The 21,861-nt window shown below is 39.4% G+C and overlaps 1 protein-coding gene across 2 annotated transcripts; it reads left to right on the plus strand.

The window, feature by feature from the left end:
* Positions 1–338: 338 nt before the first annotated feature.
* Positions 339–16,098, plus strand: CPOX (coproporphyrinogen oxidase). 2 transcript variants are annotated; one of them, XR_016511104.1, is made up of 8 exons: positions 339–1,039; positions 3,309–3,452; positions 3,714–3,824; positions 5,004–5,145; positions 7,051–7,269; positions 12,009–12,113; positions 14,114–14,688; positions 15,457–16,098. XR_016511104.1 is itself a non-coding variant. In XM_090276173.1 (7 exons), exons 1-7 carry the CDS (start codon positions 520–522, stop codon positions 14,199–14,201), a joined length of 1,329 nt encoding a protein of 442 aa, XP_090132299.1. In that variant the 5' UTR covers positions 339–519; the 3' UTR covers positions 14,202–16,098. The 2 variants fall into 2 exon arrangements, 1 of the variants encoding a protein (XP_090132299.1); XM_090276173.1 differs by having other exon boundaries at positions 14,114–16,098.
* Positions 16,099–21,861: the final 5,763 nt, after the last annotated feature.

The raw sequence follows: 21,861 nt of genomic DNA on the forward strand, positions 1-21,861 counted from the left end.
GGAACGAAGCGGCCTTCCCTAGAGAAGAGTCAGGATTTGCAACCCTGTTTGAAAATATAGGTAGGGCCGGGGTCTCGAATCATATTTCTGTACGAGTCACTCCTCGGTGTCCAGCCCTACTTTGTTTTCGTCCTGTCGTGGATTAAACAGCATACTAGGGCTGTAATTTACAAGAAAGCCTCTTTTATCTCCGCCTGCACTCCCACTGTGCTCTGGCGCCTTCCGCGCCCCAGCTTTTTTCCGTCCAACACACCCTTGTGGGCAAGGTGGATTTTTTATCTGTTCCCGGCGCACTCCTGCAGGCGGCGATAGGGGCTGAACTACAGTTCCCAGAATCCCCCGCTCGCCAGCCACCGCCCGCCAGTCACTGCTCGCCGCTCGAGAGCCGGGCAAGGTAGTACCTCTTCTTGGCCGAAAACTTCCCTGTCCCGTCGCGGCTTGTTGGCTTCGGGACTCCCGGGGGCGCTCAGGGGCCGATCTCCCGGACTCGGGCACTGCCCAGGGTGACAGCGCGGGAGCATGGCCTTGCACTTGGGCAGGCTGACCGCGGGCCCCTGCTGGCGCGTGGCGCGTGGCGGCTGCGGAGAGCTGCGCCCATGGTTCAGACCCTGCACAACCAGACACCTCTGCCCGCCCCCTGGCACGGCCCGCACGGAGCAGAGCCGCTGCTTGTGGCACGGCGCGACGGCCGGAGGCGGCTCCCGGCGGGGGACCCGGCTGGCCGCGGTGCTGGCGGGGCTGGCAGGGCTAGCCGCCGCCGCCTTTGGACACGTAGGGCAAGCCGAGATGGTGCCCAAGACCTCGGGGACGCGGAGCCCCTCGTCCGGGAGGCCGGAGGAAGAGGACGAGCTGACCCGTCGTTGTAGCTGCTTCATGGCCTCGCCTGTGACAGACTTGCGCGAGCTGCGGAGGAGGCCGGGCGACATGAAGACCAAGATGGAGCTACTGATCCTGGAGACCCAGGCCCAGGTGTGCCGAGCGCTGGCACAGGTGGACGGAGGCGCCAGCTTCTCCGTGGACCGGTGGGAGAGGAAGGAAGGTGAGGAGGTCGGCGCGTAGCGGGAGGGGAAGATGGGCAAAAGGGGTCGGGCTGTAGGTTGCCAGCAGAAAATGACTCAGAGTAGGGGGCGGGAGTAGGATAAGGGTGTCTGCTAGATGAAAAGGGACACCGTTCAAAAGATGGACACTGAAGGGGTCTTCAGCCTGCATGCAGGTGTGGAACCAGGTCTGCCGTCACTCTAGTACTGGACATTTCAAAATCTTTGCAGTTATAAAATGACGTTTTTCGTAGAAGTCTTAGGTTATTTTAGCCAGCAAGTGTGGATGTCCAAATTTGCACCCGAGCTTAGATTTCCCCCGTAGTTCATTTCTTTCTCTTGGTGGTACCTTCCATTCCTTTGAAGAAGGAAGGAGAAACTTGGTTCCTCTTTGCTAAGCGTCAGCCAGACTCCTCCAGCCAAGGGTGTCATTCTGTCGGTTTCCGAAATGGCACAAGAAATATTTGGTTTGTCAGTAGTTCTATGAAATGCACCAGTCTGTTTCCTGCCAGGGTAGTCTTTCCTTCCAATGACAAATACCTCAGTATTGCAACCCAGTTCTTATATATTCATGACCATTTTATTACCTATACAGTGAAACCCCACATCTTGGACCTACATTTGAAGGATTTCTTACTTTTCTACAGCAACTTCTCATCAGCTGGTTTCGGGCTTTGATACTGCCATATTTATATTAAGTGACGTTTAACCTGGTTTTCCATCGTGCGGTGTTTTCAAGTGAAGACCACTGAACCAGGACATAAAACCTCAAGTACTAGACTAGCTGTGTGACCTTCAGAAGTTAAATTTTTTGTGTGCCTCTGTTTCCTCAGCTATGAAGCAAGATTAGAAATAACATATGAGGGTATTATAAGGATCAAATGAGATAAATAAATGTCAAGTGTTTACAATATTGTCTGATACATATTGGATTGGCCAAAAAGTCCCTTACGTTTTTTCCCGTATGATAGCTCTAGTAGTGCTCAGTTGTCTTTAACTTCATTCGAAAAAATTTTGTTAGATTGTATTGTGACAGCTGTCATATCAGCATACATTAAAAAAAACATCAAAATTGGTAAATTTTTGTGTCGCCATTTTAACATTGAAGATGGAAGAATATACACAATATTTTCAACGTATTGTGCTTTTTAGTCCAAGAAAGGTTAAAACACAACTAAAATGCAAAAAAAAAAAAAATAAAAGGATTTGTGCAGTGTATGGAGAAGGTGCTGTGACTGATATAACATGTCAAAAGTGGTTTGCGAAGTTTCTTGGTACTATTGATACTTTGGCCAAATAATACTTTGCTGTGGGGCTGTCTCATGCAGTGGAAGATGTTTAGCAGCACCCCTGGCCTCTACCCACTAGAAGCTAATAGTGGGAGATAGCCAACATACTCAAAATATCCACATCAGTAGTTATTGATGAAAATGAAAAATGTGTCTTTTATTTTACAGAAAAAAAGGTAACAGACTTTTTGGTCAACCCAATAGAAAGCACTGAGACATTGTTTGGGCCACTCGCCAGTTGTGTGTTCCTGGAGAGGGTCTTTGCCTTTCTGTTCCTCAGTTTTCTTAATTTGAAATATACAGGAGTTGTACTGGATCATCTTATGTCTCATCCAGCTTGAAAATCTCTTAGAAATAAAACAAGCCAAACACGAACCTTTATGAAACAGTTGATCTTGTGGTACCTCTAGTGTCTTAAAAAACAAACAGACCCACTACTAATGATATCACTTATATACCTAAATGTCACTATGTCTCTCACTCAATTTAAAGTTCCAAATCCCTTACGTGATCAAATATTTACTGTTTTTCAGTTGACTGCAAACAAAACTAAAAGGCAAACAGCACACTGAGAAAAAAACAGTTGAAACAATATGGGGCTCTTTAATTCAGTAATAATACAACAGTTTTCAAGTATACCTATATCTGTTTTTAACCTTAGCTTTCTCTCCTATATCACAACCAAAGCAGTAGTATTTGAAGGGAAGATGTTCCAGTGATTGATTTTAGATGACAACAGAAAAATGTAGAAATATGTAGTGTGGTTATTTGGGGAGATTATATTTGCCTACGATCAGTAACAAATGTCATAAAACTAAGCCAATTATCTAATTTTATTGCACCTGAAAATTGTAAATACACAGAAATTATAGAAAATACAGGAGGAAAATAACTCCCAATCCCACCACCTCATGCAAGAGTTGTTTACAATTTTGCACTTTGCTTTCAATTTTTCATTCTCATTTTACATTTCTATAATCAGGAGGTGGTGGCATCAGCTGTGTACTTCAAGATGGGCGTGTTTTTGAAAAGGCCGGGGTGAGCATTTCTGTCGTTCATGGAAATCTTTCTGAGGAAGCAGCAAAGCAAATGAGAAGCAGAGGAAAAAATCTGAAGACTAAAGATGGTAAACCAGTCTCCACAGCCTTTAATAGTTGCTGCAAAACATTTTTCCCCACACGTTTTATTTATAAAATGAATATTGCTTCTGTAAAAAGCCATTTGGGTGTATATGCTCCATAAGCATGTTCATAGTTACTTTTCAAATTTATATTTTAAGAGACAAATTAAAAAGCAGCTTTTGAAAATTGATCCAGAAACCATGTTGGAGTTACTTTGTATCAAGCCAGGTGATTGAGTGCAGCTCACTATGTGTTTTACTTTCCAGGTAAATTGCCATTTTCTGCTATGGGTGTGAGCTCCGTTATCCACCCCAAGAATCCTCATGCTCCTACTATCCATTTCAACTACAGATACTTTGAAGTAGAAGAAGCTGATGGTAAGTGTATCTGGAGCTGTGGAAAATATTACTGTGCAAAATGTGTATTTTATGTTTCGGTTTTTTTTTTAAATGTATATTTTAAAACAGGTTGGAAGGCCTAATATCTACTAACGGGAAAGAATAAATACAATTTTAACTAGGTTTTTTCAGGCTTATTCCTTGGAACTGGTAATTATTATGCACTGACCATGAAAAGTGAAAATGGTATAGGCTGGAATCTGACTTCCTCCATATTCCCTTCAACACAGAAGGAATGATTTAATGAACTTGAACTTAAAGTGCACACAGGATCTTTACAAATATGAAATCATTACACCCAAAGGAAGACCTCATGTGCAAGGTTAAGTTGAAATTGAGAACTTGCTTTTGGAAAGTACCTTCCACATGCATAGCCTTGTGAGTCACCGGTGCTTTATGAGATTTGGTGCAGTTGATCCTGCCTCATTATGCACAGGTAGTTCCCGCCTAGGTCCCCCATTAGCTGGGCCAGCTCCTGTCACCTGTCAGAGCATCTGTGCAGTGCCATGCTTCTCCTCTTGGTGTCTCTGCAGGTGATGGCATTTAGATTCAATGTATCTAACTTTTCATTTTGAAGCCACTTTGGTTCAACCTTTTAATGTTTAAAAATTGATAACTGGTACTGACTACCCGTAAACCTAACTAAGCACATGAAGTAGTTATTCTCAGATGGTAAGTTGTCTCCCTCAGCAAGCGTTTTCCCACTTTCTAGGGGTGGCAGTGTTTTTTTTTTTTTTTTTTTTTTTAATACACTATAGATGCCTGGGCCAGGGATTTACGTTTTTTTGTTTTGTTTTGTTTTGTTTTTTTACTGTGACCTAGCAGAGGCATTTTAAGCTTCTCATGTGATTTTACTATGCAGCCAGAGTTGAAACCCACTGCCTGGTCCACCTGTGTGGTGTTTGATCATTCCCTTCCCTGCGGTTACCATTTCCTTGCTTGGTTCTACTCTCACTTTTTAATTTCCTACTTTCTATTTTTTCCTGCCTAGGCCTTACTGGTCCTTCAGAACTAAATTCAGTTTTGTTTTGTCTTTGTTGTCACCCATTTCAGGCTTAATAAAGTAAGCCGGTAAATTAAGTTTGCTGGTACGGTGAGTAGTGCGCTGCATCTCAAAGTCCAGAGTCCAAATCACATTTACATGTCTTGATTCGGTAGGTAACAAGCAGTGGTGGTTTGGTGGTGGATGTGACCTTACTCCAACATACCTGAATCAAGAGGACGCTGTCCATTTTCACAGAACTCTAAAGGAGGCTTGTGACCAGCACAGCCCAGATCTCTACCCTAAATTTAAAAAGTGGTAGGTAAAGCTACTGAACTTGTCATGATACCTAAAGTATTTTCTGTTCCTCATTAAATAACTTTTTTAGCTAATGAAGGTTGAACTGTTTTCTTTGCCCATCAGAAGTGGGACACTAGTTTTAAGTGGTTTTCTTAAGTTATTTACTTAGGAATATTTGAATGTCTGCAATAAAAAGTGGGTAGCAGCATCTTGTTTGATTCCAAATGATTTAGAATATAAGCTTTAAGGTGATTTATGCTTGAGAGTCCAAGGCTTTTTAATACTATGATGGGATGGTCCCATCCTAGATGAGACTTGTCTTTTTATTGCTATGGGAATGTGTGAGGGCCCAGGAGAGGTCGGAAGGCTGCTGGGAACAGATGCACGTGCACCAGAGGTTTGGGGCTAGGAGAAAGGTGGAATTGGACACTTTGTGAACGAAATTCTATAACGAAAAGAAAAACAAATGAGTTGTGAGGAGACCTAGGGTGTTTGGTAGATGTGAAATGGAGTCTAGGCATAAATCGTTTGGAACAAAAGCACTTGAACTGCTTAGAGCTAATTGGCATTCTTGAAAAAAGAACAGAAAGTTTTTTTTTCTTTGTTTTTATAGCTAATAATTGTGGAATCTTGATGTTCTCTATGTAAGAGCATGGAGTTCAACTGTAAAATCCTCAGAAAGATAAGACATTCTTTTCATTTGACGTTGCCACTGAAAACTGCACATCCATAGGTGCACAGATGTAAGATGAAGGGTATTTTTTCTCCCACAAATCAGCATCATTCCAGGCGGAGGACATTCTGTTTTTTTTGTTTTCTCTTTTTGTCATTTTATCTGGATCATATTAGTTAATATCCAGGATGCAGGCTAGTTAAAAAGCACTTTTTAGTGTAAGTATTTAACAAATTTTTTTTAAATTTCATAATTTCATGAAGAGGGATTTTAAAATAATGTGATTTGGTTAAAGCTGACTTCACAACCTTGCTTGGGTTGTCCTTTAACTATGCTAACGCAATGTGCACGTAAAGGAAAGCCAGCAGGTCACAGTTCAGGTGACTTGTACCAATGCAGCAGTTGCGGGCATTTATATCTGCTGCCTCTTTTTGATTAAGCTATTAAAGCTATTTTTAAGAAACTTTTAAATAGCTTTTAGTTTTTTCTTGTACAGGCTTTTCCATTTAGAGACCCTTATTCTACAGAGATCACCAAAAGAGCTATTTCCACAATGTAAACTATTCTACAAATTTAACATTTAGGAAATGACTTCTTAGGGAAGGTTCTTTAGGAACAACAGAAGGGGAAAGACTTGAGAACAGATCGATAGTTTCGTGTGCTGGCTCACAGGGGTAACCTTTAATATGCTGGAAGACTCTGATGCTCTGAACGTTTCCTTCCAACATCCCTTCTCTCAGTCATGCATGCTATCGAGTCATCAAATTTTATTGCTAAAAGAGACCTTACAGATGATCTATTACACCATCCTTTGGTGAAGAAAGAACCGATTCAGAGAGCTCAGGGTTTGGTGCCCAGTCACAGGCCTGGTTTGGTCTTGTTGATAGAAGATTCCTGTCCTGCCTTCTTCAAAAGCAGCAAAGCTTCTGAGGGCTGCAGCATCACTTGTTTCCAGAAACTCAGCATTAATACTGGGCTCTTTGTTTCTCTTCTCGCTGAAGGTCTGAGAGAGTCCTATGCTTTAGATAGACATGTATTAAATTGCCTGTTTGCTTTGTAGATAAAAGTAAAAGCATACTCTACATTGGTGCTAACTGCAGGAGAGCTCTCTAAAGCCCTAGTTTCACTTTCGTAGTTGGGCACAGAGTGAGGACACTGCTGGCATTAGTCAAGGATAATGCTCTAAGTTGAAACACGCACATTGATTTTTTTCGCTTTGATCCCTGATTTGGCCTTGCTCTGTTTTCCAGGTGTGATGATTACTTTTTCATAGCCCATCGTGGGGAGCGGAGGGGAATCGGGGGTATCTTTTTCGATGACCTTGACTCTCCATCCAAGGAGGAGGTGTTTCACTTTGTGCAGAGCTGTGCCCAGGCTGTCATTCCTTCATATATTCCCCTTGTGAAAAAGCACTGTGATGACTCATTCACCCCCCAGGAGAAGCTGTGGCAGCAGCTCCGGAGAGGACGGTGAGTGAGTGAAAGGGGAATAGACCATCTCGTTGTGTAACTGGGGGGGAGGTGGAACAGCTTTAGTAGTGGGTGGTGTGTGGTCTTGGGCAGATACTTTGCCAGCATTGTGTTAGTACTCATCCCAATTTCTTTTCATAAGTAGATGAATAATAAACAAATAAAAAACCATTCTGTAAAACAGTATTACAGAAAGAGCAAGTGTTATTTCATTTGTCTATACATCAGAGATCCATAGTAGGCATGTAGTAAATCCTTGCTGAATTTAATTCAGCTGATTTCTTTTAGGTAGTCTTCTAGCAATTCCCTGCAGCCTTATGCCAAGATAATGGGTATCATTTAAGGTTTTTGTTACTTTTTAAATTTGGAATCACGCCTTTTTTCCCATTCATCATTAAGGTTTTGTGGAAGTTGTTTTAATGAAAATAATCGTTTTAGAAATTATTTACACTTAATAATATTTACTAATTATGGAGCCCTTACTATGTGCCAACCAATATATGCATCAGTTTGCATCTAATTTTTTCCACAAACCCAATCATTATCATTTTCTAGACAATAAAACTACTCATTTAGAACGGCAAGGTCCTTGCCCAAGATTACACAGCTGGTAAGTAAAAGATCCCAGGTGTGGAACCAGGTTATTATGACTTCAAAACTGCAGTCTTTCCCCTTCATGAAGGAAGTGGCTGAAGCAGGCTTGTGTTTCTTATCCTGATACTCACCTTAGCCTCCCTGCTCTGTGCATAGAGCTTGGTGAGCTCACTCGGGTGATCATCATGAAATTATCTTCACAGGAGTATACTTGTGACTCAGCTCCAAATTATCCACTCTTCAAGCTCACATATGTTTCTCTGTGCTGTCTTCATTGCACATATATTACTGGCCCGTGGCTGTAAAACGGATTTTCTCATTTGAGTTCATTCTGTCTCAGGCATATGACACTTCGGGTACTTAAGGAGTTAGTCGTGTAAGACTAGTGCTTGGAAAAGGTCAACTTAAATAATGTTCCCAGTCTAAAGATAAATATTTGTGTTTATCCTTCCTTATAACTGTCTGTGCTTTTTGGGTCCCCATTTATAAACTTGAAAATGAGAGTTGATTAACTTTTCTTCTTAGAAACTTCTTAAACAGTGCATCTGCTTTGGAACATGCTTGTTGTTGTTCCTATGATTTCTCAAATACACATTTACTTCCCCTTTTTCATTTGACATTTTTCATGCACCCCTAGAGCTAGGCTCTTTGCTGGCTACAAAGGTGGACCTGTGAGAACAAGCTCACAGTTTAATGGGGAAGGTATACCTAAGAGGATAAATATAGAAAAAGTAATGCTGTGGAAAGTACAAAGTTCTAGTTTTGCATAAGATTTCATATGCAAAGCTGGCAGGTTTTGTGAATAGTAATGAGGTGAAGCCTTTAAAACTTTTCAAAGGAATAATGTTTTTTCTTTCATTATTTAATGACAAGACATTTTGAAGTTCCATTTGTAAATATCTTTGCATGTTGTCTGTTTCTTTGAGGTAGAAATGTAGGGTGTTAGATTAATTTTCCGTGGTGTTGTGGTGACTGTCCAAGGAGAGCCTCCTTCTGCTGCCCTTATCTCTGGGCCTAAAGATGGCAGTGAGCTCTGGGGCTAAAGATTACCCGCTCTTCACTGCAGTTATCAGCTCTGTCTTCACTTCACTTTCTTACAGGCATTTACAGCCCTATCTGTTCCTTCAGAGATCCCTCTTCCCCACCCCCTCCACTCCAGAAAGTTTCCCTGCAGTGGTCAGATTGCTTTGCTTTTGACTTTAGTCTTTTTTTTGCAAACTCATTTAGTCTCTTGTCCTCTGTTACTATTATTCTCTCCCTAGACTTTGAACTTCAATTAAAGTGTTATAGTCGATTTTGTTTTGTTTTGTTTTTTTTCATAGGAGAGCAGAAACTAAAGATCTTTAACTTACGGTTGTTTTGTTGTGTTTTGGGGAAAGGGAAACAGCATAAAATTTAAGCATTAGTTAAATTGAAGGGAATGGTTCAAATTCATAGTCCACAGGTACCTCAGGATTAATATATGGAAAAAATCAGGAAGATCAGATCTAAGTGAAACCTGGCAGGAGTCAGAGAGGCTAATGTAGGGAAAGGGGCATCATTCACTCAAAAAAGGAAGGCAGCAGGGGATCCTACAGAAAGCTTATTTAGGGAGCTCCTTACAAGGGTCTTTGATAAAAACATCAATACAAATTAGAGAACCACAGCCATTCCTTAAATACCATGTTTCAGAAAGGTAATATCTGGCTGGGGTGGAAAAGGGCTGAGAGACTGGAATTCTCTTCTGTGGTCTTAGAGAGGAAGAAGTTAAGATTCACTTAAATTATATTTTGCATACTAAATTATATTTTGGGGGGAGCAATGGGAGAAAAAGTGGGACAACTATAATAGAAAAAAATAAAACCTAAAATAAAAAAGTCCCATTTAATCCAGGCCTGGCTCTCACCTCTAAGAGAGGACATGTTAAATCAATTCAAAATAAAATTTTAATAACATACCACAATGTACATGGATATTTACATTTAAAAATAAATCTCACCTTTTCAAAAAAAATTATATTTTGTATAGTAATAAGATTCACTTAAAATACATTTTGCATACTAATAACTAATACCTTATATAGCATAAGGTATTAAATAGTTATTAGTATGCAAAATTCAGTCAGCGGTAAATAAATGGTGAGGACAAGAAAGAGATTCATAGATATAATTTATTTAAATTTTCTGAGAGCCTTTGGCAAGTTTCCACACACAAGAGTACTGTCTAAAAATGTTGAAGTATTCCAGGATTCTAGAAGGTATTTTCTTTTATGTGTAATCAAAGCAGTAACCAATGGAAAAAAAGGATATCTGAAGAAGTTTAGATTAAGAGAGTAGTTTCTGACTAAGTGAGAAATTATCTAAAAGGGGTACTATTTATTGGCATTTTTAGATTTATGGATAGTTCTAAATTCTTTTCTTTTTGTTGTTTTTTTTTTAATGTGTTTTATTGATTACAGTGTTACATTTGTTCCAATTTCCCTTCCCTCTGCTCCCCTCCACCCGGTGCCCCCCCTCCCTCCCCTTGTCCCGCCCCTTTTAGTCCATGTCCATTGGTTGTGCATATAGTTCTTCTCAACCTCTCTCTGTCTATTCCATTCCCTCCTACGATGTTTCTTAATTCCTATACCATCTCCCTCCCTCTCCCCCTTCCCCTTCCCTGCTGACTTCCCCCCAATATGTTCCCCATACCTATAGTTCTTTTTCCACTCTCATTGCCTATTTAGTTTGCCTTTGTTTCAATTCCCTAGCTTCTGTTGTTGTTTCTTGTGATGCAGTTTTCACTTTAGTGTTCATAGTTTTGATCCTCCTTTTTCTAAACCAGTCCTTTTAACATCTCATATAACAGTGGTTTGGATCTAATGAACTCTTTCAGTTTTATTTTGTCCCGGAAACACTTTCTCTGCCCTTCTGTTCTGAATGACAGCTTCGCTGGATAAAGTATTCGTGGCTGTAGGTTTTGGATTTTCATTACTTTGAATATTTCTTGCCGGTCCCTTCTTGCCTGCAGGGTCTCCCTTGAGAAGTCAGCTGATAGTCTAATTGGGACCCCTTTGTACATGATTCTTTTCTTCTCTCTTGCTGCTTTTAAGAGTCTCTCTTTATCTTTAACTTTTGACATTTTATTATAATGTGTCTTGGAGTGGTTCTCCCTGGGTCCAGTTGTTTTGGAACTCTCTGTGCTTCCTGGACCTGTAAGTCTATTTCCTTCCCCAAGTTTGGGAAGTTCTGCTTTATTATATTTTCACTTAATTTTTCAATTTCTAGTTCTTCTTCTTCGCCCTCTGGCAATCCGATCACCTGTATGTTGGATCTCTTATAGCTGTCCCAGAGGTTTCTGATCCTCTCATCATTTTCCTTGTTTCCCGTTTCCTCTCTCTGCACTGGTTGACTGTTTGTTCCTTCTCTAAATTCTTTTGAGTAGTAGAACTTACTACTTTTTTTGAAATTGGGTAGAAGAGACCTTTTTACAAAGGATCCCATGATGTAAAAGGCAATCACAGATTTTTAAGCTAGACAGTTTAGATATGACTATGGTAGTTAATGGAAACCTATTGTACTAAACCAAGTTTACATTGATGCTAATGATATTTTTCTGAGAAAATAAAATTAAGCACTGCAACTCAACCACTACCTTTCATTTTGATTGCCATGAATCCACAGGAAGACTGAATTATATTACTGCTTATTAATGCTATTTTATTACTTCAATAAAAGAGAATATCTAGAATATGTTGGTAAATATTAATAGATTGCTGTTATCTACATGACCTTTTCATTACAAAATTTTTACCCTGTATTAGTGCATGTGAGTTACAGGCAGTGACATGAAGTCTTTGACTGAATTGTCTCAGACTCGGGCAGGGCCTTTAAGTTCTCAGCTTTGTGTTCATACTTTTTATTTATTAGAAAACAGCCTTCTTCTTTTATAACTGCTCTGTGTTGAGGACAAATCTATATTCTATTGTTTGCTGGATAGAATACCCTTTTATTTATGCCTGTCCAGATGGAGAAAAGTCAACTGAGTGTAGACTGGTGTTCCCTGGACCGATTCCAGCTGATGGGGGTTGGTGGGAAGAAGCCCTTCATTTAAATATTCATTTTGAGCTACCCTTAAGAAAGATTTTACTCAGCTGACCCTAATACCATTTGATATCTTTATATCAGATATGTCGAATTCAACCTGCTGTATGATCGGGGTACAAAGTTTGGCCTCTTTACTCCGGGATCCAGGATTGAAAGCATCTTGATGTCTTTACCTCTAACTGCCCGGTAAGAATAACTTATCATAATAATTATTCACCTACCTCCAATCCCCTAACTCCCATCAAACAGGAATGTTTACACTGCCAATGTCTTACGTAAAGACTTCGCTGGTGTTGACTTTGCTGACTTTATAAGAAAATCCTAGTCAAATAATTAAGGAAAGTGAAATTGGGTGTTTTAAGCAGTGGCAGCTTTGTGTATGAGAGCAGGGAAAGGATAGAGGGAGGGACAGGATAGGGGGGTGATGGGGTCCAAGGGACCACATTAACCGTCCCTAATTGATTGTTTTCTAGGAAGAATATAAGCTTTTTAAATTTAATTTCATTAGACATTATTGCACGTGTGAGGAAATGTGTTACTCTCCAGTGTGGAGTACAAAGCTTGTTTGCAAGTGTGAGAGACCATTTCAGGTGCTTGGCATTCTCTCTTTGCTTCACATGCTGCTGTGAGCTTCCTGAAGATTAATTAAATCTGTGTGGGGAATTTTATTTTATTTTTTAATTTAATTTTTATCCCTCACCTGGGGACATGCATATTGATTTTAGAGATAGGAGAAGGAAGGGAAGGGGAGAGAGAAACATCAATGTGGGAGAGATACATCAGTCGGTTGCCTCTTGTATGTACCCCGACTGGGGACGAGCCCACAATCTAGTCATGTGCCCTGACTGGGAATCAGTCCCGTGGTTTACTGGACAGCACTCCAGCCAACTGAGCCACAGTGGCCAAGGCTGTGTGGGGAATTTTAAAGACATATATTTACATTGGTGCTATTAGATTAATAAAGATCTACAGTTGACTTTGTTGCCTTTCTACTTCAGTCTGGACACTAAAGTAGAAAAGATCAGAAAAAAAATATTACTATTGTTTGCTTTACAAGAGCTAGAATCTTCTTTTCTCGATGAGTTTAAATGTCCGAATAAGAATGAACTAGTCGATGACTTTGATGGTCTGCCTTGTGTCATTCTGCCATCTAGATGTAGCCTTGCAAGATCAGTGCCCTTTGTGGTTGTCACTGCCTGCACAATGGCATTGGCTCTGTCCTTGTTTAACCATTGTTTTGGGATCTTATGTCCTTGGCTAGAAGCTCGCGCACATCACTGTCAGGTATTCCTGCCACTGTGGAGAAGGAGCTATGATTAAAAAGTAGAGATGAGTTCTTCAGGCCTCTGGTAGTCAGCCTGGTTGGGCTCCTAATTATAATGCACATTCCAAGCAGATATGGGTATATTAAAAATCACTCCCTTGCTCCGCTGAACAGCATTGATGCAGCAGGTTCCTTTTAGCTTCTTAGAGTCTATCCAAGGGGTCTGCAAACTTAAGGCTGCAGGATAAATTCAGGTTCACTGGTGGTGTGCTTTTGTACAGCCCTTGAGCTAAGAATGGATTTTACATTTTTTAAGGATTTATTAAAAACAAAAAAATATGCAAGAGACCACATGTGACCCCACTGAGCCTAAAGTATTTATTATGTGGCCCTTTGTAGGAAAAGTTTGCTAACCCCTGGTCTAAATCCGTGTTTGCCAGACTTCATACTACAGCTTAACCATTTTTACCATATGTGTATATTATCTAAAATATTTTTACTTTAATTTTATACTCTTATTTTTTTTTCTGAGAGAAAATTTATTTAAAAAGGCAAACCAATATTATTGAAATAAATAGAAAGTAACAGAATAAATGTGTAAGTGTGAAGCTAAAAAGAGTTTGCTTATGGATCATCTCAGTTCTACACTTTATAATACCATGGTTATGGTGAAAGTGTGTTTTGATTCTGGGATATTAGTGTTAGCCAAAGTAAGCTCAAGAATTAAGAAACTATTTCTTTAGCAACAATTATTTTTTAAAAGCCTAGTGGGTAAAGGGCATATTAGGCACAGTGGAGACGAAGAGGTATAAGACATTTTTTACTCTTTTAGAATTTTATTTTTCATTTATCCTAAGTATAAACGTATGTGTGTCATTTATTTTTATTATTACATTTTCTGCTTCTGTCTGGATGTACCTAGCTGGGAATACATGCATTCACCTTCAGAGAACTCCAAAGAAGCTGAAATTCTGGAAGTTCTACGCCATCCAAGGGACTGGGTGCACTGACGCAGGCCAAGCAGCCTTCCTGGGGATTGAGGACACAGAATGTGTGCCCCCAACCCACTGGCCGGCACCGTTGCCACTGTGTGGCAGTTAGTTTACCTGTTTCTTGCACCCCAGCCTTCACTCTGGAGCCTGTCTTCTTGGCAGGAGGAGAATTGTATTTTAAGCACCTCAGGTTTCCATTGGATGTTGTTGGGGGTGGTGGTGGGATGGCAGCTTGTCAGCTGGTTGATATGAATCTCATTTATGCTTTTAGAGTCATTTTATGTGACTAGTTTACAAAATATGACCTTGGGTTTCCTGTATTGAGTTAAGGGAATCTAACTGAATATTATAATTTGTATCAGGGGGCTTCTCATGTTATTTTCATTTTATATCTTTTTTAAAGTTTTAGTTCCTGCCACAAACATCTGTCTTGGGATAAATTTCTTTTCATTAATTCAATGAAGTTGAGCTTATTAGTAATTTTAGAAAGCAACTTGAAATGAAGGTAAAAGTTTTACTTTGTTTACTGAAGTTTCTTTAATCATAATTTTTTGTATTTATGTATGTTGTTGTAGAAATCATAATATTGTACAATACTTGCTTTTTAATAATGATAGATATTCAAGAACATTTGAAATTTTCCTAATCTCTGCATATGTTACAATTCAGTGATTACTTGTAGTTGTTAATTCTACATCACTGTTATTTAAATAAAGAACATATAAGTTATAATTTTGATTTTTGTAGAACTGTAATTTGTTAATGTTGGGATTCTCTACACTTTTGAATGTGAAAGCTTATAACCATAGATTCTCTTATTTAAAATGTTCTATTCCAGACAGTTCTATATGGAAATTTAAACAATCCTGGGGATGTTATGAATATAGGAAATGTTTCTCATTTGGTGATAAACATTTTCCTTCTTTAATTAAAGCAAACATAATGTAAATGTTATTAGTGTGAGAAGGACCTAGGCATTTTATAAATATATTTTTCTTTTAAGAGGAAAATCACAACAAAGTTCTTAATATGGCTTGTTTACATCTTAATATGAACTTCTTTTTTTAATCCATAGTATATTGAAGTTTGAAAGAAATAATATCTTCCTACCTACTATTAAGCTTTATCTTGGAACATGTTGAATGTATGTATGTAACTGTTTGTGAGTCCTTAGGGCTGGAAAATGTATGACTTCTTCAGTCGTCTTATAGCAGATCTGCTGATTAAATTTTATTATGGAATATGTCTGTATTTTTCTTTTCTTTTTTTTCAGGATAAATGACACACAGAAGACAAGTATTTCTTAGTTCTAAAACCCTAGTTCCTCATTCCTAAGTACTTTACCCCCAAAAATATGTTTTGCACTCAAATTTTCATGGCAGCTTTATTCACAATAGCCAAAAGTCAGAAACACAAATGCCCATTAGCAGGAGAATGGATAAAGAACTTGTGCTATATCCATATATTAAAATACTACTTAGTAATAAAAAGGAATGACTGCCGATAAACACAACGATGTGGATGAATATTAAAAAAGCATAGTGCCAAGAGAAAGAAGCCAGACACAAAAGAGCACTCACTGTATAACTTTTAACTACATTATACACAAACCTAAAAAGGTCAAAACTTTAACCATGGAAAGCAGAGCAGTGGTTGCTAGGGGCTGGGGCTGGGGCTGGGAAATTGACTGTGAAAGGGAACAAATGAATATTTTGAGATGTTAGAAATGTTCCGTGTGTTGATTGTGGCAGTGGTTACCAAACTATACATCTACCAAAACTCACTGAACATCACACTTAAAATCATGGAATTTTGTTGTGTATATAACTTATACTGCCGATTAATATAGGATATAGGAATGAATGTTCAAATAAACCTCAGTTTGCCTTTTATAATAAAAAGTCATTTGCATATAGATCTAGCATATTTGTGTCTTGGGCTTTTGGGATCTGGGCATTGGACTAAGATAAAATTTCAGATATTTTCTGTGCCTATCAGTCTTTCATACTATTCAATGTATTTCTCTTACCGATGAGACTAGGGAAGAAAAAAACATAATTGTACAAGGATTGGGGAAAAAGATCATTGTGCTGTTACTCAATTGCATAACTATTGGGAAAAAAAGTTCTGTTATTCAAAGTAACTTTCTCTAACCACTACTTTCTACCTATGAGTATACTCTGCCTGTTCATCTGTTGAACTGAATGTTTCAAGTAGAGAACTTCAGCATGCCAAAGAGCATCAGATTAGAAGGCCAAATAATCTGTTCTTTTATGACTGCTTATCCTTTCACATGTCTTTTGCTGTTACAATTCATCAAGGCTGAAATCAACTGCAGGTTTTTTACTCATGCGTCAGTGCCTAGGCTAGGACCACTCAAAGGCAAGCTCAGCGTGGACTGTAGTCCACAGTGTCCACAGGCAGCTCAGAAGTATTTCACCAAACAAGGTGTGCATAGTTGCCTTCTGATCTAGCCCCCAGATTATGTAGCATCAATTCCTTCACATTCCATTAGTTAAGGGAGTCACTAAGCCATCTACGAATTCACGGGGAAGGGAATTAATCTTAACTCAATGGGAGGAGAGTCAAAAGGAATTTGTGGTCATCTTGGAAACCACCACATAGCCATTTGTACCCAAAACCACAAAATTAAATCGACTCTCCGTTGTACATTGCCTTAACAAAATCTTGTTGAGTCTACTTTTGACATGTGTCTGATTTCCTTCCTCTGTTCACTTCCCCACATTCCCTCTTACCTGAATTTCTGCAATACGATCAATGTAAGAAACGCCCAAGCTTGTAAGAATTTTTATGAATTTATGAGGTGGGAACTGATGACAATTGCCAGGAAGCAAAACCTCAATGGGCTGAGAGAAAATGCTGCAGAAAATGGCAGTTTTGCACCTTATTTTATGTATTACAATCAAAGAGAAGATGTAAGAGGGTTACATGAAATCCACTGGAGATAGATTAGGCAGGTGGGAGAAAGCAAAGTGGGGCGGGGATGGGGGGGCCCTCTGGGATTGGATAAAAAGTAAAGTGATAGGTACATAGCTGTTATACATAGGTGGGTCGTCGTCGTCGGCAGCCGTCCGTCTCGAGAGACGATGGTGTAGCTTCTTCAGAGTCTATCTGCACCGCCAAGAATGGCTGTGCAGTCCGACTCGGGAGTGACATGGTATCTGTCTCCTCCCGTGTTGAATCGACATCTTGTGATGACGCTGAAGCTACAGAGCCTGGGCAGGGTAATATGGAGGGTCTGCTGTTGCCCATGCAGCAGACCCCCCCTCTCTTCGCAGCTGAAGGGTCCAAGGGAAAGACGGAGTCGATACAGCTTGGGTTCAGGTGCGCCGCAGGAGTTGCCGGTGTTGACTACAACGTCAAACCGCCTTAGGGACTCCGGCTCCGGATTTTCTGTCGGGGTTTACTCCCTTAGCCTTTCCTCTGAAGAGGTATGCCGCAAGGCAGCGGAGGTTTTTTGGAGTCAGAGTTTTCCTTCTCTGATGTACCCTGACTGGAAGATCGAACCAGCGACACTTAGCTCGCAGGCCGACGCTCAATCCACTGAGCTAAACCAGCCAGGGCCACATAGGTGGGTACGTCATAGTTAACAGTCAACAATTTACTCAATAACAATAACAAAGAGGGGATCTGTGGTCTCCTGGTGGGGTGCCTGTGCTTTGAGAGGTCTGGTAAGAAGGAAATTTGACTTTCCAAGGGTGTGTTATCCTAGATGCAAAAAAGACAACAGAGAGGCTCAATTAAGGTAAAGAATGAATTTTGTCAGGAAAGAACCTAGCTTAGGACATGACTGCCTGCCATGACCTGCTTTTAGTTAGAATGTTTTTTAATTTATATGCTTTAGATCTCTGAATTTGTAAGGCCACCATTCAGGCCTCCCCTGAACTTGTCAGGTTTAATATCTGGTCCACAATACCCTGCCTGCTTCTGACCTCCATTCTCTCCCTTCAGAATTACTTCCCCAATTTGCATTATTACTGCTCTCCCCAAATAATCTAAGCATCTCCTCATCTCCTGTAGAAAAGATTATGAACTCAACCTGACATCCAAAACAGTGTACCATTTGGCCTGACCTCTCTTTTCAGCCGTATCTTCTACATTTCCCCTGTACTTTTCAGCCTCAGACTACATGCCCACCACTGATCATTTTTTCTGAACACTCCCTGATTCCCTAGCATCTGGCCTATGGTCAGGCTGCTGTTGTCTCTGCCGGTAATCTCTTATTCTCCTGTCCATCCTTCCATGCCCAAGAAACTTTCCATGGAATTGATTTCTTTTACTCCTTCAGCACATTTTACCTTTAGTATTGCACTTGTCAGACTGCATTCAAACAGTCATTTAGTATACACTATACTTGTTACAAAACGTTTAAAGCACGTCTTTCCTTATTTATAATGGCTGCTATCTTGTGAATGACTTGTTCACCTTTGTCTTCTAACACTCTTTTGCAGTATATCATGGTATCAAATTTAGTGTTGTTTGGCTTTCTTTTTTTAAAAGATTTTATTTATTTTTAGAGAGAGGGTAATGGAGGGAGAAAGAGGGAGAGAAACATCAATGTGCGAGAGATACATGGATCGGTAGCCTTTCCCACGCCCTCAACTGGGGACCTGGCCTGCAACCCAGGCATGTGCCCTGACTGGGAACGGAACTGGCAACCTTTTGGTTTATAGGCTGGCACTCAATCCACTGAGCCACACCAGCCAGGGCTGGGTTTCTTTGTAATTATCTTATTCCTAGTCTGTGAAGACAGAAGTTCCCGGTATACATCTTCTAAAATTCCGTTTAGATTGTTTTCAGGGATGTATTGTATTATCTCTGCCACAAGTATTAATTATGTATTTGAAACCCCACACTTGTTTCTCTCCCTCTCTTTCTCCCACCCTTCCCTTCTCTCTAAAACACCAACAACAACAAAAAAACTTGATCCTTCCCAAAGAAACACACATGTAAAATTCCAATTTCTCATAATAAACATAAATCACCATATTTAAGTTAGTGAAGCTTAAACATTTACAAATGTCTTGACTAAATCCTGAATTTAGTATTGTTAGCTGAAACCAAATCATGGGTCATACAATACAAAACCTCACAGACCTGTTTCTACAGGTGGCTTAATACCAGATACACATCAGTGGATACTAGCAGAGCAGGTAATTAAGCTGCATTCCATCTTCCAATCAATGTACTTAGTTTTGTTTCTAGAAGTTAAACTCATTCATCAGTATTTTAAAGAATCCTTCACCTATTAATTCCTATTCATTTTTCAACATACATTTGAACATAAACTTGACATAATCTAATCCATCACAGTTTCAGTGAGTTTAATGAGTTTCAATGAATTGACACAAATACAGTCATTTGGCTTTGTAGTCATTTCAAGTTGCAACACTGACTGACTCTGGCATGGATTCATTTGCTTATGAAATGGTTGGGGTGGTATCAAATTGCAGTTCACAAATAAAGTTGTACCAGCTGAGTGCCTGTATTATTTAACAGCAAATGAATAATGTATTAATAAATAAGTCTTCATAGCCATCTATGCTCAGGTCTGGTCAAAGCAGTTCCCATTTCCTGATTTGGAGAGGCAGCCTGAGGCTTTTAGAATGCTGCATGCCTGCTGCTTGACGGGCTTCTAACCATAGAAATAACGTGCAAGCTTTCAACCCAACTTATCAATGTCCTGTAGTTCAAGTTGTAATTTCACTTAAAAATAATTCAGTAGATATTTTCAAAGAATAAATAATTTTATTACTTAAAATTTTAAATAATATTTACATCAATACAAATAAACTTACTAACTTCTGCTGAAAGTTATAATTCAAATGTTTTTTTTATCTTACCTATTATTCAACATGAATAATGTGAATATTTCTAGAAACCAAGAAGGTCTTACTTTTCATCTTCACCCCCCACTCCCTGTGGTTTTACTAATGTGAGGGAGATGTGGTGTCTCCTTTGTAACAGCAAAAGAGTCTTTTTACTGACACTAGGGTGTGGAGCGAAGACATGGCCATCCCTGCTGCGCCAACCAGAATTCCAACAGGGTTTGTGAGCATAATAAAATGACTGCTGTTTTATGTCACTAAATTGGGGTGGCTTGTTAAACAGCAGTAGATAATCGGAACATATAAGAGACCCTTCACAAAAAAGAGGAGAGCAGTTTTGAGGAGCTTTATATGCCTGCAAGCTGTCTATGCCAATATTTAGAGATGAATCTAAGGCTCAGGGGAGAAGTTAGGTCTAGAGACATATATCTACCAATTATTTGTGCAAAGGTGATTTAAAAGTAGAAGGTGACCCATACAATGAGATTCATACAATTTAATAAGAAAGGAGAGTCTGCCCTGGCTGGGTTGCTCAGTCAGTTGGAGTATTGTCCCCGTACGCCAAAAGGTTGCAGGTTCGATTCTGGTCAGGGCACATACATAGGTTAGAAGGCCAGGTCCCTGGTTGGGGGTGGGTACAGAAGACAACTAATTGATGTTTCTCATGTCGGTATTTCTCTCTCTCTTTCTTTCTCTCTTGTCCTCCCTTCTCTCTCTAAATCAATAAAAATATCCTAGGGTGAGAATTTAAAACAAAAACAAAAAGGAAAGGAGAGTCAACGTCTGAAATTGGGGCTGACAGATGAGCATGGGAAAAGGTGTCAGGGAAGGAAACCATGAAGCAGCTCATTAAATAAATGGAATAGGGAAGAGGGGAATTATAAGGGACAAGTTGGATGTGATTGTAATAAGGGTTAAAACATTACAATAGCTATGCTTCTACACATAGGAGAAGATATTAAAATAATATATGCTATATATAGTAGTGGATAGAGTAGGCATTAAATTCACATTTAAAGATTTTTATTTATTTATTTATTTATTTATCTATTTATTTATTTATTTATTTTTAGAGAGAGGAGAAGGGTGGGAGAAAGAGAGGAATAAATACATTGATCTGTTGCCTCTCACATCCCCAACCAAGAACCTGGCCTTCTACCCAGGTATGTGTCCTGACTGGGAATTGACCCAGCGACCTATTGGTTTGCAAGCCAGCACTAAATTCAATGAGCTGCACCAGCCAGGACAAGTTCATGTTTTAGAAATGATCCTGTTCTTTAAATTACCAAGGTCTTCTCAGGTACTAAAATTTAGGTAATAAAATTATTTCCACTAATATTTCAGGTAGTGTCTCCAGTTTCTCAAATTGTGTTTAATTATGAAATTCTTTAAAGAACCAGTAGGTGGAGCACATTTACTCAAGAAAGTCTAAGTCTAGGTTGTTGGTGTTCATTTTTTGTTTTTTGTTTTTTTTTAATTGGGGGTGGGGTGGGAGTGGAAGAAGAGAAAGTGAATGGGAAAAGGAGGAAGAGCGAGAAGAAAAAGGGGGTGAGAGAAAAAAACAAAAAAAGGGAGACAGAAAGGAGAGACGATGAGAGAGAACTGTTTGAGGTCTCTCTTTCATTAAATTATAGTATATTGAAGAGATTAGGAATTATTGTGTATTTAATCAAGCACTGTTAACTTGACTATGATGTTTGTATCTTGTCAAATGTCAAATGGCTTATGTTTCATTTCTCTCTTTATTACAGAGAGATTCTGAAGTTGGCAATGTTTATAATCCCAGTAATGTTGAATGTATAAAGAAGGGGTCTTCATTTGACTTCCTA

Source organism: Furipterus horrens, unplaced genomic scaffold (genome assembly GCF_987537825.1).
Source record: "Furipterus horrens unplaced genomic scaffold, mFurHor1.1.pri manual_scaffold_1, whole genome shotgun sequence".
NCBI lineage: Eukaryota > Metazoa > Chordata > Mammalia > Chiroptera > Furipteridae > Furipterus > Furipterus horrens.